Source organism: Triturus cristatus, chromosome 8 (assembly GCF_964204655.1).
Source record: "Triturus cristatus chromosome 8, aTriCri1.1, whole genome shotgun sequence".
In the NCBI taxonomy this organism is placed as follows: Eukaryota; Metazoa; Chordata; class Amphibia; order Caudata; family Salamandridae; genus Triturus; species Triturus cristatus.
Window position 1 is genome coordinate 1,199,610,842 of NC_140591.1, and position 15,420 is coordinate 1,199,626,261.

The 15,420-nt window shown below is 44.4% G+C and overlaps 1 protein-coding gene across 2 annotated transcripts in view; it reads right to left on the minus strand.

Moving 5' to 3' along the window:
- The window catches only part of VWA3B (von Willebrand factor A domain containing 3B), a 983,684-nt gene that overhangs the window by 506,810 nt on the left and 461,454 nt on the right, over positions 1 to 15,420 (minus strand). For both annotated transcript variants that reach the window (XM_085622889.1, XM_085622888.1), the window contains 2 exons: positions 9,878 to 10,015; positions 9,099 to 9,156 (listed from right to left, as the gene is read on the minus strand). In XM_085622889.1, the coding sequence (XP_085479015.1) occupies positions 9,099 to 9,156; positions 9,878 to 10,015 (196 nt within the window). The remainder of the gene's footprint in view (positions 1 to 9,098; positions 9,157 to 9,877; positions 10,016 to 15,420) is intronic.

The following is a 15,420-nucleotide window of genomic DNA, read 5'->3' on the forward strand; positions in this document are numbered from 1 at the left end:
GTGCTTTCCGGGGAGGCTCCCGTCCTCCCGTGGGGATGTCCGATCCAGATTGCCTCGCAGGGGTTTCGGTACCTGGGTGTCTATATCACGCTGGACCCGGAGGCCCGCTACGAGCGAAACTTGCTTCCCCCCCTCCAGCGCTTGAAGGAGGACGTCGCGCGCTGGCGGCGCCTGCCGCTTTCGCCGCTCGGCCGGGCGGCATTGTTTAAGATGATGTCGTTGCCGCGCTTTCTGTACGCTCTCCAGAACACTATGGACCTAGTCCCGGCGCGCTACTTCCGTGAGGTGGAGAGTCTACAGCGCCGCCTGTTCTGGGACGGGAGGCCGCGTATAGCCCTGGCGAAGTTGACGCTCCCGTGGTATGACGGGGGGATTGCCCTCCCGGACATTAAGCGGTATTACTGGGCCTCCCAGCTAGCTGCAATTAATCACGGCCTCTATGGGCCCGCCTTGAACCCGGCATTTGAAATGGACAAGATGCTCCTGCCCGGTGGCGACTACAATCGAGCACTCTACTCTGGCGCGCCGGATCCCCGCTTGACGGGGCCCACGCGTGTCATGGTGCGGGTGTGGCACGCGGCCAATGCAGCTATGGGGTGGAAGGACCGTTTGACCCGGGCGTCGCCGTTGTATGCGCCTCAGCGGTTGGGCTCCCTGTGGACCTCGAAGGGCTTCGAGAAGTGGGACACGATTGGCATCAGTAAAGTGGGGGACCTCTGGACGAGAGGGGGATTTAAAACATTCGAGACGCTGCAGACGGAGTTTCAGCTGCAGGGCAGTGAATACTTTCGGTACTTGCAGGTCCGTCATGCGCTGGGCTCCGTCTTCCCAGACGTCGCCTCCATCCCGGAGTCTTCCCCCCTGGAGGATAGAGTGCTGGATGGCCACGTTCCGGATAGCACGATCTCCCTCATTTACAAAAAATTGATTAATGACCGCTCGGGCCTGCTGACCGGCCTCCGTGAGGCTTGGGTTGCCGACGGGCTGGAGTTGGACGACGAAGACTGGATTTCCGCGGTGGCCTCTCCGAAGGAGGTGGCCATACCGGCTCGCCTTCGCTTCGTCCAGCTTAAGATACTCCACCGGGTTTACATGACGGGGCCAAGGCTTCTACGTATGGGTTATGCTGAGGATGGGTTGTGTAAGCGTGGGTGTGGTGCTTTGGCGACTTTTTTGCATATTTTGTGGGAATGCCCGAAGGTGGAGCGATTCTGGCGTGGTGTGCATGAGGTCCTGCGTCTGGTTACGCATGTCGCGCTGTTGCCTGAAGCGAGGAGATGCTTGCTGAATGTGTGGGAACCAACTGATTACTCGGTTCCGCAGACGCGATGGGTGACTCTGGGATATATGATAGCTAAGCGTGACATCGCTCAATTGTGGAGATCCCAGCGGCCCCCGGCGGTGTCGGCCTGGAAAGAACATATGGATTGGTGCATGTTCCGAGAAAAGGTGCTGTATGTGGTGAGGGGCAAGCCTGGGGCGTGGGTGAAAATATGGGGCCCCTGGAACGCCTACCGCGGGGGTATCTGCGAGCCACCACTGCTGCCTGCTGCCTCACCGGCTCCGTCCCCCTAGTTGACCCCCCCCCCAGCTCCGGGCACAGAGTTCCCCCAGTCCTGGACTTATTTCCCTTCCCCCTCCTTAGATTCCTGTGGATGGTCGGGGTCCCTCATTTGAGGAGCACGTGTGGTTACCTTCGATTGCGGGTTGCCTTGCGGGTGTGGTTTTTCTATGTTGTTGTGTTTGTATAAAATGAAACCGTATAGTGGGCTTAGAGTCATGTGGCCCACGTCGTTGATGCCTCCTGATTTACTTCTCTGCAACGCCAAGTGCCCTTTTGTAAGTTTGTCAGGTGCTCCTGTCACTCTAGCGGCCGGCCGGAAGGTTGTAGGCCCATACTTGTATATACTTGAGATTGCAATAAACGGTTTCAAAAAAAAAAAAAAAAAAAAAAACACACAATGTACAACAGAAGAAACTCCAATGGTGAGTCTTTATTTTTGTTAATGGAGTCACACAAACTGAGCGGATTCCTAAATCCATGGAGGATGCCTGAATTAACAGTCCGGATATATCCAAAATTCAATCTCCTCATCCCCAATCCGAGTACATTTGTAGATGTTAATTTCGTAAAAACTACTGACAGATATACACCAAATTAACAAATGCACAATCTGTGAATAAACATTTGTCTTCGTACCAGATTTGGTATAATTCAGTTCAGACGTTTATTCTGTATCGAAGCGCCACAATCATATAGGAATTAAAATGAGAAATGGCACTTTTGGGATCCTCCTTTTTTTCTTGTTTCTCCCCCTACCCCGTCCCCCCAACTTGGGATCTGCATGGAACTTGGTATGAAGAATCCAAAGTGGGTATACTTTTCTGTTGGAAATGTTTTGCAGATTCATTGTGTTAGACCTGGCATCTTTGGCGTGATTTCCCATGACTTTTTGCCTCTACCTCCTGTATTTTTGACGCTGTGCTGGATTTAGTTTTTGCTGGTTTAGATGCTTTGGGCACTTTGCCACTGCTGATCGGTGTCAAAGTGCAAGTGCTCCCTAGGTAAATTGTTATATTGATTGGTTATCCATGATTGGTATATTTGTTTCACCTGTTAGCCCCTCGTAAAGTGCACTGAGTGTGCCAGGGCTGGTGATTCAAATGCTACTAGTGGGCCTGCAGCACTGATTGTGCCACCCACAGGAGTAGCCCTAATATGGTGTCACAGGCCTGCCACCGCAGTGCCTGGGTGCAGTTGCTAACTGCCATGCTGACCTGACCAGTGTCCACACTGGCCAGGCCTAACCCTTCCCTTTCTGTACCCATTAGACACCCCTATGGAAGGCCCTAGGTACCCCCTGGGCAGGGTGCAGTGTATGTGAAAGTGAGAGCATGTACTGGTGTAGGTGACATGCTCTGGTAGTGAATTACAGCCATTTTCATTTTTTACTATTGAAAGGCTATCTTGCCCATAGTCTATAATGGGGAATGCTGAGTATAATGTTTACCTGCATATCTTCCCATAGGAGCAAGATAGAAAATTAAAGTCTGGTATCCCTGAACTCAGAATTTAATAACACATCTTTTAGGAAAGATGGTTTTTAAATCCTGTGTGTGAAAACAGCACTTTTAGAAAGTGGCTGTTTCCTTTGCTGCTCTTTCTGTGTGCCTTGGCCTGTTTGTGAATTGACTGTCTGGTTTGTGAGTGACAGGGACAGGGGTGGCTCCCAGAGGCTGAATGAGTCAGCCCAGGGCTGAATAGGGTAATTCCCCTGTAGATGGGGGGGGAGGAGTAGCATCTGGGCCTGAATAGGGCTGTGTCTGCCTTCCACAATGCTGGCTCCACCCCCTGCAGGGTGGCTGACGACCCCGCCCTTCTCTCTCAAAGGAAAGAAGAAACCAAGTAAACAGAGTGCTTCAGGACTGGCCAGAACTAGTTCTGACTAGGCCAAGGCCCCTCTGCCTTCAGAGGACAAAGGATTTTGGGGTATAAATATTGGGACCCAGACTACAGAAAATTAGATCATTCTGGAATCAAGAAGGAACCTCTGCCAAGGAGAAAGCTGGAAGACTGAAGAAGAAGGACTGACCTGCTGTAAGGCTGACCTACAGTTGCTTTGCTGCCAAGAAGAGGGGAAGGACTTTGCTGTGTGCTGTGTCCCCAGGCTTGAAGGAATCACCATGGGCCTGAGTAGAGCTTGCCTGCTGTTAAGAAGTCCCAGGAACAAAAGGACTTCACCCCCAGCTTGCCCCTGAACTCTGCTGTGTGAGTTCTGCCCTTCCTAGAGTGCTTGATCCAATTTATTTATTTTATTTATTAATAATTTATAAAGCGCGACAGCTACTTCCAACGGAAGTGTCCCGGCGCTAATGTCCTGCAAACGCATGAGATTAAGCAGAGAGCGGCCTGAGCCAATCTCTAAGGTAGTCTGAATAGCCAGGTCTTCAATGCCTTTCTGAACGGGAGTTCCTTGTCAATGAGTCTGAGATCATTTGGTAAGTTGTTCCATAACATGGCAGTTTTCACGGAAAACGCACGTCCACCTGTCCTCGACTTTCTGAACCTAGGGATGATCAGAAGATTTTGTTTGCTGGATCTAAGCGTTCTAGGTGGAAGATATTTCTACAATCTCTGCTTCAAGTACCAAGGACCTACCCCTCTAGAGGCTTTATGAGCCAAAACGATGGCTTTGAACTGCACTCTTTTTACTACTGGCAGCCAATGGAGGCTTTCCAAGTGAGGCGAAATGTGATACCGTAGAGGCACATTCCTCAAAAGTCTGGCTGCGGCGTTTTGGATATGCTGCAGCCTTCTCATCAGGAAATCTGGGAGGCCAATGTACAGACTATTAGCATAGTCGAGTTGGGAAATGATGAGGGCATGTACCACTGCCTTCCTACAATTCATAGGAAGGAAACGTAAAAATCTTCGTAATGTCTTCAATCTCCAAAAACACAAAGAGGAGATGTGCGTGATTTGTGCCTTGCCAGACAGTTGCGAGTCAAATCTGACCCCTAAATTCCTAGCCACCGGTACCGGTATCGGGGGTGGATTCAATTCTACTGGCCACCACAGCTCCGTCTGTGGAGGGGTAGGTTGATTGAAAAATAAGACCTCAGTCTTATCAGTGTTTAATTTAAAACAGTTTTCGGTCATCCAGGTAGAGATGTTTAGTAGGCATTGTTTAAAATTATAGAAAGCCGTGTCGTCATGTTCCTTGAAAGAGAAGATTAGCTGTGTGTCGTCTGCATAGGAGACAACTCGCACACCCCATTTCTCAATAATTGCCGCAAGGGGCGCAAGATAAACATTAAAGAGCGTCGGACTGAGTGCCGAGCCCTGTGGCACCCCCTGCGCCAAGAATCTGGGGTTAGAAACATGTGGGTGTAGAACCACCTGTTGAGACCTGCTTTCCAGGAAAGATTGAAACCAATTTAACACGGTCCCCGCCACTCCTATTCCAAGTAGTCTATTTAGGAGGATTTTGTGGGAGATCGTGTCAAACGCTGCCGATAGATCCAATAATACCAGCACAGCACAGCTACCCTGATCAAGGGTTTCACGAATGGATTCAGAGACTTCGAGTAGGGCGGTTTCCGTACTATAACCAGTCCTAAATCCTGATTGTAAATCATGTAAGTGGTTGTTCACTTCTAGGAAGTCTGAGAGTTGTCTCTGGACTTCCTTTTCCAGGACTTTTGCAGGGGTTGGCAATAGGGAAATAGGCCTGAAATGTTTCAGCTCCGAGGGATCTGCGTCCTCTTTTTTCAGGATGGGACGGATCAATGCCTTTTTCCATTCAGATGGGAAAATACCCGTTTCTAAAGAGGAATTCCATAAGGCATTCAAGGAGTCATTCAGAAGAGGCGCTAGTAATTTAAAAATTCTGGCCGGACACGGGTCGAGGGGAGAGCCAGACTTGATTTTCAGAAGTTCCGTCAGAGAGGCTGCCTTCTCAAATCTGCGGAAGGTTGACCAGTTATCTACTGTACTGATTGGAGGTATCACCTGGTTTTCAGTTGCGGGGAAGGTGGAATAGATGGTCAGAATTTTATCCTGAAAAAAAACGGCCAATTCCTCACAGAGATTCAGAGAGGGAGAGATGGAGCTCTATACGGCCTGAGGATTCAGGAAGCCCTCTACTATCCTGAAAATCTCTCTGGAAGGATTGTCCGCATTCAAGATTTGTTTAGCCATATACTCTCTCATCACCTTGCGTTTTAGTGCGTGGAATTCTTTTAGGGCTAGCTTATATACTACTTTAGCCGTAGGTTCATATTTTTTCCTCCAGACTCGCTCGAGTCTCTTACATCGGCTCTTTTCACTACGGAGCTCCAAGTTAAACCAATGTGCTGATGGTTTATTCCTTACCACTTTACATGATTTAATCGGAGCCGATTTATCTAAGGCTGCCGTAATCCATGCACAAACAAGGGAGGTATCGAAGTTAGGGTTCCCAGTCAATTTGGGGGAGGTATTGAGTAGTTCGTCCCTCATAGATTGAGGCGTAACTTTGTTCCAATTTCTCCTGAACTCTGTCACAGGCCTGCTGATGTTACCCTCATACTTCAGACTCATCCTAAACTGGACCAACATATGGTCAGACCATGTGACGGGGAGCAATTCTTCCATCTTTAGAAGAGGATCGCTGGTAAAGAAAAGGTCTAAAATATGGCCTGCACAATGAGTGGGGGACAATACTTTTTGCGCTAAATTCAGGCTCTTTAGGGAATCTTCTAATTGATTGGCTAGAGGGCAGCTTGCGTTGTCCATATGCACATTAAAATCACCCAACACGGTGAAGTTAGAATAGCGTAAGGACAAGTTAGCAATGCAGTCAAATAGCGCTGTCCAGTAAGTGGCCAGTGTGTTCGGGGGTCTATAAATCAATAGACCTGCCATAGAGGATCTATTGGAAAATTTAATATGAAAAGCCATGGCTTCAATAGGTCCCAGGCCTTCAATTTTCATATGAGTCATGTCCCATTCTTCCCTTAGAATTATTGCAAGCCCTCCTCCTAGCCTGTTGTCTGCCCTATTTACATTGACCAGCCTATAACCTAATGGGACCGCTAAGTAAATATCCGGATTTGAGCATTCTCTAAGCCACGTCTCTGTCAAGAATAAGATGTCCCACTTGTGAATCTCCAGTAGTAGCCAAATGTCCGTAGCGTGTTTAGGGAGGGATCTACAAATAAGTAGGCCGGCCTTGATCAACTGGCCGTGCTTCAGATTTTGTAGGCAGTTATCCCGAGACCGTAATGCCTCCCTTTCATGAATCATAGCCTCCCTTCTGACACAGCTATTTAGCTCATACTTACAAGACTCACAGTGAAATCTTGTATATCCTTTGCCACTAAAAGATGTAGTGTCAGGAGCAAAACACATAGGCGCGACACAGCGAGGCTGTGAGAGTGCGAGCAGTTGGTCTCTCGTCCAGGACCTGAACAGCTGGGGAGTGGGTCGGGCAGCGTTACTGGCACTGAGCACGGTCCGAGCGCGGACGGGCGCAGACGGGCTTGCCTTAGGCGCGCCATCGGCACGCCAGCGGCGCGACCGCGCCATGGCCACAGAAATAGACTTCCTGGAAACTAGACCGCCCACCAGACTTCCCCCAGAATGGCCGCCGCAAGTTCGAGGAGCCCGGTATTACGGGAAGAGCTCCTGTTCGGGCCAAGAGTGATTGCGAGTAAGTGATTGCAATTGTGGGGCCTCTGGAAGTGGCGCCGCTAGGAACTTTTATCGCATCACCAGGTACTGTGGCTAAAATCGACGCTAATGTGGATTATTTTGTCGCTAAGCTAAGAACTCTTTTGAAACCATATTCTTGAACTGTGTATGTTGGATCTTTGTCGTTTTGGTCGTGTGTAGTTTATATAAAAGTACTTTATTTATCTACACTGGTGTGAAGTCCATTTGTGGTATTTTCACTGTGTTACTGTGAGTGTTGGTACAAATACTTTACACATTGCCTTTGATAAGCCTGGCTGCTCGTGCCAAGCTACCAAGGGGGTGAGCAGGGGTTATCTAAAGAGTGTATCCCCCTTACCCTGACTAGAAGTAAGGGTCCCTATTTGGACATTGGTACCTACCTCTGCCAATTAGAGACCCCCAGATTTAACACATTGTATGGTGCAAACGTTACTTAGAAATCAAAAAATGCCTTTCCTACTGAAACTCTAACCTAACCTTGACTACACTGGTTCTATCACCACAAGTGCAACTGTATATATATATTTTTTTTAACTGAAAAAAAGCAAAGGTTAAATGACATTCTTGTTAGCTGTTGAAAAAATGTAAAAACTAATGTTTAAAAACCAACCAACCACTCGATTTATCAGTTATAGTTTACGAAGCTGACTAGGATCAACAAGTTCAGTTTTTCAAAACAGTATCTGTGTGTTCCTTGCAATATGGAGGCACATTGCTTGTGGAGGTGACACGGTAAGTGCAGAAGGATGGATTTGTCGAGGAGGTCAGCTGGCTTCCCAAGGTCAGCATGTTGGGGGAGAATGAGGGGAAGTAGGAGATGGAGAAGATCTGTTCTTTTACAAGCATACAGGAGTTAGCCTGAGTTGATAGGTCTAGCCCAAGGTTGTAGTCCATTATCACAAAATAGGAATTCAGCATTTACCAGGAGACCATTTAGGAAAATCAAATTTGTTTGGCGCATGTGCTGCAAGTGTGAAGGTGAGTCTGATCAAGGAATCCTCTGTAGCCGACAGAAGTTCCACCAAGGCCGATGTGGAAGCCAGCATTGCATTTCCTGTGAGGTATTAGAGCATTAGGGCCAGGAGAGGCAGGTTTTGGCCATGGCGGATTACTACTAGAAGCGAGTGGTGTATGAGGATGAAGAGGGAAGTGACAATGAAGAAGGCAAGTGAATTTTTGGAAGGAATATTCAGAGAAGATATGACCCAGTGTCTTAATTGATAAAAGTTTACATGTTGTTTCAGCAGAGATACATAGTACCTTTGAGAATTTTTTGATTAGGAACACAAAAAGCCACCTTATATTGACTGCAAGCTAATGCTAATGGCTTGCTTTAATGAGTAATTACCTGGGGAATGAAAGAGCAAAGTCCCCAAACGACTGAATTGCAATGGATGCAAGTCTAGCATGTTCTAACATGGAATTGGGAGACCAAATACCACAAGTATGTCTCTATTTGTTTACTTCAATGTGAGTGAGCTTTGAACTATGTGACTTCTAAGTCGTAGGAAGAGAATTACTGGACTGGTCAAGGTTGATAAAAGGAAAGTCACATGAAAGGGGAAGCAGAGTTGGGGTATAAGGGGAGTTATGATGCGTGCCTGAAGATGTGGAAGAGGTTTGCTATTGATGGCTGGGAAACTCTGAGCAACCCACAAGTGGTTAAGAAGGAATATGTGTGGTTCATGCCATTAGGGTACATCAAAGTGACCCATGTTTAATCACGGGCTGACTACAAGATATTACAACCTATCTTTTCAAGACTGCAAAAAGGTTGTTTGCATTAGAACAACCCATTTGTACATGTGGTTCTCATTGTAATACATTCTGATTCCACCGTAAAAGTTTCCAAAAATGTTAATTGTGCATAAAAATAACTTACTCTTTTGGGATCCTTTTTGCCTTCTTTTCTGTCACTTCATCTTCAAATTTCATTAGTTCTGTAGAAAAATATTTCGTATTAAACAAAGGCATGAAGAAATGGTAATAAAGAAATATATCATTGAGTTCTGGCAGAACATAATAACTTTAGACAAGTGAACAATAATATAAACAAGGAAACTTATAAGGACTTCAATGATTTCAAGACTGAAGCAGGATATAGTTACTGTAGTGCTACTATAAATACGTTGCTCCTTCCCCTCCTGGATTCTGTCATCTTTTGTAATGGTTCCAGGCACCAGATGGCATGCTTGTAAGGTTCCAGAGGTGCAATTTAGTTCATGTGGCATCAACAGTAGTGGAAACAAAGGGCCAAAAGTAATTCAACCATATCACCCAACCCAGAGGGAACAACTCTAGTTTCCACTCCAAGTTGGCATCATCTCCAAGACCAGCTGCATTACGGACAAGTTGAGAAGATCCCAACTCCCCTACATAGATAGCCGAGAAAGACAGGCCTTCGCCATCCTCACTCCTAGGATATGGAACACCATTCCCATAACATGGGAAATACCCGTACCCTTCTTTTAGTAAGAAAGGAGCTGAGGCCCAACTCTTTTGAGAACTTGATTTTAGGTGCTTGGCTTTATAAAAGGGAGCATCCAGCCTAGCTCAGGGAGTGGTAAAGGGACAACGAGAAGCACGTGAAGAAGCTCCTAATACTGACTTTTCCACTAAGAAATGCATTTTTTCATTCAGTTCAAGTTTAGTCTGTTTTACCTTTGATAACAACAGCTGATTTCAAATTATTGCGCAGGAAAAGCTCATTGTTTTCCAGGAGCATCCGTTTAGCCGTCATGTCTTCACACAGTTTGGCATCATTGCACAGGGCCCTGAGAAGGCTGGTCCTGGTCTGCTCTGTTAACCAGAGGAAAGGATAAAAAAAGGTTAGCATAGAGCACAAAACTGTGCAATTTACTCTAAATGAAGAAATTCCAATTTCCAGTTCAGAGGTGGCCAAAGTAGATTTGGGGAGGTTGGAGGGTATTCATGCCAGTTATTAAAATAACCTGGAAACGAGTTTACATCTGACCCACAGCGTTCAAGTAGGATAAACTGAAAAATACTTCAAAACAAAAAGAGAGAGAGGGCAATGGAATCAACAAGGAACCACTCTTAGTCCCCCTAAAATATCATAATCAAACAACGAAAGAGTGTCTCCGCATGAAAAGGTTTGTAGGAAGGGAGAGAGTCACTCAAGGTAAAAGAATGGAACCCTGGTTGGTGACATGCTTTAACATAGGGTCCCCACCAGGAATGCCACGTTTATTCCTGGCGTGCTACAACGCTTTGAATATAGCGGAGCATTTGTATCTTATAACCTCTAGTGAGGGAAAAGGTGTGATTTAAAATGGGGCCTTTTCTCATTCCAAAAGATAATTTTAATAATGGGCAAGAAAGGACACCAATTAAAATGAAGTGAGGTGGATGTCGCTAACTGGTAGTTAATTGACCAGATACATCCTGAAAAGATGCGGTCAACATGTTTCAGCTTTCATATTAAATTTGTTGAAACTTTCGGCAGGATCAGAAACCGCCATGGCGGTATAAGCACACTAAGGCTTACCCTAACCTCTGGTGTGATTTTTATTGGCAACTCACGGTTAAGTGAAGACCTTCAGGGATTTCCCGAAAGCCAATTGAATCTGAAAAAAACAACAGAAAAAAGATATTTTTCAAATAAGATTGCTTTCACTGTTCTTAAAATGACTATCCCAATGTACAGAAAGGATGTTTACACTACTACCCATAAATATATTCAATTGAACTAAATTTCATTCAAAGGAAAAATAGTACTTTCCCAAAAAGAGAGGGGAAGCGGGGTATTAATTTCGATATCATTGCAGGGACCCAGTAGGTGCTTCGGCTGGCGGTCGAACCTATGCTAAGTGAGTACCTCTTTTTCAATGGGACAGTGCCATTCTGATCGGTAGTTTTCTGAACAGTTTTTTTGAACAGTTTTTTATACCCTTTGAGGTTACTCAATACCGACACCTCTTTATGTTTATTTCTAGATTTACATTGAGGCTTCCGCGACCCAGCAGTTCCTATGGAGCGAAACTTCGCTAATTTTTATGTGAGCCCTGTGTTTTCTCATGGTTTTTCATGCATTGAGTTTGTATGCTAATCAGTCTGCCTTTTGTTGAACTAGCTCTCCGAGTGTAGTTCGAGTAAGTCATGTTCTTAGATCATTGGTGTTTTATTAACGTTAAATCACTAATATGCTCCGAAAATAGCTGCCTGATTTAACGTTATGGTACCCTAAGGTAATTCGCCCATTAAGTACCGTATAAATGATAAGTTGAAAAGAATACTCAATGATATCGAAATTAATACCCCGCTTCCCCTCTCTTTTTGGGAAAGTACTATTTTTCTTTGAATGAAATTCAGTTCAATTGAATATATTTATGGGTAGTAGTGTAAACATCCTTTCTGTACATTGGGATAGTCATTTTAAGAACAGTGAAAGCAATCTTATTTGAAAAATATCTTTTTTCTGTTGTTTTTTTCAGATTCAATTGGCTTTCGGGAAATCCTTGAAGGTCTTCACTTAACCGTGAGTTACCAATAAAAATCACACCAGAGGTTAGGGTAAGCCTTAGCGTGCTTATACCGCCATGGTGTTTTCTGGTCCTGACGAAAGCTTCAACAAATTTAATATGAAAGCTGAAACATGTTGACCGCATCTTTTCAGGATGTATCTGGTCAATTAACTACCAGTTAGCGACATCCACCTCACTTCATTTTAATTGGTGTCCTTTCTTGCCCATTATTAAAATTATCTTTTGGAATGAGAAAAGGCCCCATTTTAAATCACACCTTTTCCCTCACTAGAGGTTATAAGATACAAACGCTCCGCTATATTCAAAGCGTTGTAGCACACCAGGAATAAACGTGGCATTCCTGGTGGGGACCCTATGATGAAGCATGTCACCAACCAGGTTGGTGAGTGAGGGTTCCATTCTTTTACCTTGAGTGACTCTCTACCTTCCTACAAACCTTTTCATGCGGAGACACTCTTTCGTTGTTTGATTATAAACTGAAAAATAGCCCTTCTGGAATTACACTGGAATATGCTTGCTCCACAGAAACACAACTCAAATTAACACCGATTTTACCTTGTCACTATATATGTGAATTACTTAATATATATCGCATAGCATATAGTTAAACTTGGTAGATTTCATTATTTATTTTTCTGAGCAACCTCCACCTTAAGATTCATTTTAATACTAAAAGGACATCGAATTCTCTTGATGGCAAATACTGAATGAGAACTAAGGCAGCATTCAAGAACCGATATTAGAACATTGGAATGTGGAGCACTCCCTTGAGTACAATGGAGTGCTCCGAGCTTCTACGGGCCAGTAAAAGTCTGCAAAGCAACATTCCTAAGTTGTTTTACAAAGGCCTCTCGGAACCCAAACGGATTTAAACCCCGCAAACTCTGAGAGGCCTTTGTTTTATTTGTTAGAACATTCTGCCCTCTAGTGGCAGAATGTTTAAATAGCCTTATAGCTCTTCGTAGCTGGGCTATACCGGCTATTAAAGTCCCGCTCCCTTGTTAAAGGCCCTCCCGGTCGGCTTGGGCCTTTAACTCTGGAGCGGGCCTTTAATAGCCGGTATAGCCTGCTACACCGGGCAATAAGGCTATATAAATGTGTAGCAAGTTGTTTCAGGAAGATACTGGACACTTTTTTTCGTCATACTCCAGCTATTAAATGATAATTATGTTTTTCCAATACTTGGCTACCCTCACTGGTGGCATAAATCAGATTTACAATTTTCTAAGTTTTTTTTTTTTTTAAATCATACTTCTTAATTATGCTTTGGAATGTTTGTATTCCAGATTAAATAACAGGGCACGCAACAATATTTGTTTCAACCGTTTGATAGAAAAGGGTTGTCTATACCAAAAGAAAAAAAGTACTGCCAATATATTTATTTATTTCATATTCTTATAAAGGTGATTCAAGCTGAAGAGAGCTAGTTACTACACATCAGAACTTTCTGAAAGCACAAACCTCATGATGCATCTATTATTGTGCAAACCGTAACTGAACCCTGAAGCATGCAACCCTCACCACCACCATCATGATAAAATAAACATCTGCTGATATTTAGATCCTAGCCAATGATTAACTGATCTGTAACCTTCTGCAAAAAAATAACCCTGAAATAGGAAGTGACGTCTCTTATAAGCCTTGTAGAATTCTTATTCTTTTCTTTTTTACAAACGCAATTTAGTATACACCAAAGAGAAAGAAAAATATTGCATTGGCAAACATTAGTGAGACCTCCTGCTTGCCCTCAATGAAGTAAACCGCGCCATAGTCTATTTTCTTGATCTTCTAGCTGACCAGGACATCCTGATTATGAGACTGAGAGGGTCTCAGATCAGATCAGAGTCAAGAGTTGATGGGAATTTCTGGAACTGTCCAGAAGTATGTGCAAACCTTCTTCAACCAGCAAATAATAAATAAGGTAACTAATAGCTCTTGATGCAAGGTCACATGCAGCGAACCAGAGTGTTTGTTCCCATTGCCATTACCTATGAGCATGTAGATACTCCCACTAGCTCAGGTCACATTTTTATATCACAGTATTTTGGTTGTTGATGTTCCATCATACAATCTACTACAATGTTGTGTGAAATGCTAGTTTGGTCGTACTTAGCTATAACATGTAATATCGGTACATATTCCTTTCATTACATAATATCTATTTTACACTTTCCCTTTGTTTAGTTATGTGACAAGTTTGATTTTATGACTGTTAACCCATTGTTTGGATTGTGATCGTCTGCAGAAGGCATCCTTAATTGTAATTACATGAACAGCATAAGGAATACTGAGATGACTTGCCTCATCTTTGCAAACAATTAGATATCATAAAACGCATGGCCCTCTTGCACAAAATACTGAAGAAGGGGCAGCATTCAAAGAATTCAAACACATTTTCCAGTCACTTTTTATGAGGAAGAGCTATAGGGGCAGATTTACAAGCCCCTTGCGACAACTTTACGCCGCCATTGCGTCACTTCTGTGACGCAGCAGCATCGTAAACAATGTGCCACATTGCAACATATTTACAACGTGAAGCATCTAGGGAGATGCGTCAAGTTGTAAAGCCCTGTGCTACATTATACCTGTGTCAGCTATAATGTATGCAGGTTGGGCATTCCGACATAAGAAAGCCTCGGAAAAGTAACGCAGTGAAATCTACAAGATTTCACTACGTCACTTCTACGATACCAATGTGTCAAAACCTTGTGCCTGCTTGAAGCAGGCATACGGAGTGACGCACCATGATAGGTATAGGCATTCCTGACCATTGCTGAAGTTACATCGTGCTTGCGACACGATTCCAGCAATGCGCTGCCTTTACGCCAAAAGATGCGTCATGCATATGTCTATCCTTGCGCCATGGTGAGCCGCATTGTAAATGCGACGCATCCATGGTGGCGCAGGGGTTTATTTACGTGACGCAAATTCACTCACGCATCTCTGATAATATGCAGAGATGCGCCAGTTCTTGTAAATCTGCCCCATAATGTCTTTGAGTGTGGCCATGTCCTGACCGACCCAGTAAGACTGAAGCTCTTTCTGTCAATTTTTTCCTGCGGTGCGATATTACTAAAGATGCAACGAAAAACATTTCACAACCTAAGACATCAGAATAGGGTCTTTAATTAATGATTCCTTTAGTGCAAAAGAAGATGATATTGTGAACTTGCAGATTTTACCTGGTGTGCTTAGTAAATCTAGTCATAGTGTTCTTTTGCAAATGTAGGGTTTCCTAAATGTGATCTGGGTACTTCTAGCAAAATGAAGGCCCGTGAGATGAGTGTCTTGTGCCGCTGTTACCTGAGGACTTCAGTACTACATCCAGGCACTAGTCCTGCTCTCCCAGCATGGTCTGAATTGCTTGAAATATGCAATCCCAGGTATTTTGAGGGCTGTAAATGCTATCTTCCATACAAACTCAGCACTAATTGGTCAAGTAACAGGCAAATGTTTGGAGTTGCAAAAGGCTTTTTATGGGTGTGCTGCAATTCACAAGGGTGAAAGAACACAAAAAAGAGGTCTTTTTCAGTTCAAGTAAATGTTAGGCAATCTAGAAGGCACCACAAGCAGGAGCCACTACAAGCTGAAAGGTGACTTTCCTGCTCACTAAAGGGCGGCTAAATGTTATTTTGCCTAAGGATGCAAACATTCTTGCATGATCCCGGTCTGTAAGGGGATAGCAGTGGTAAGCAATAA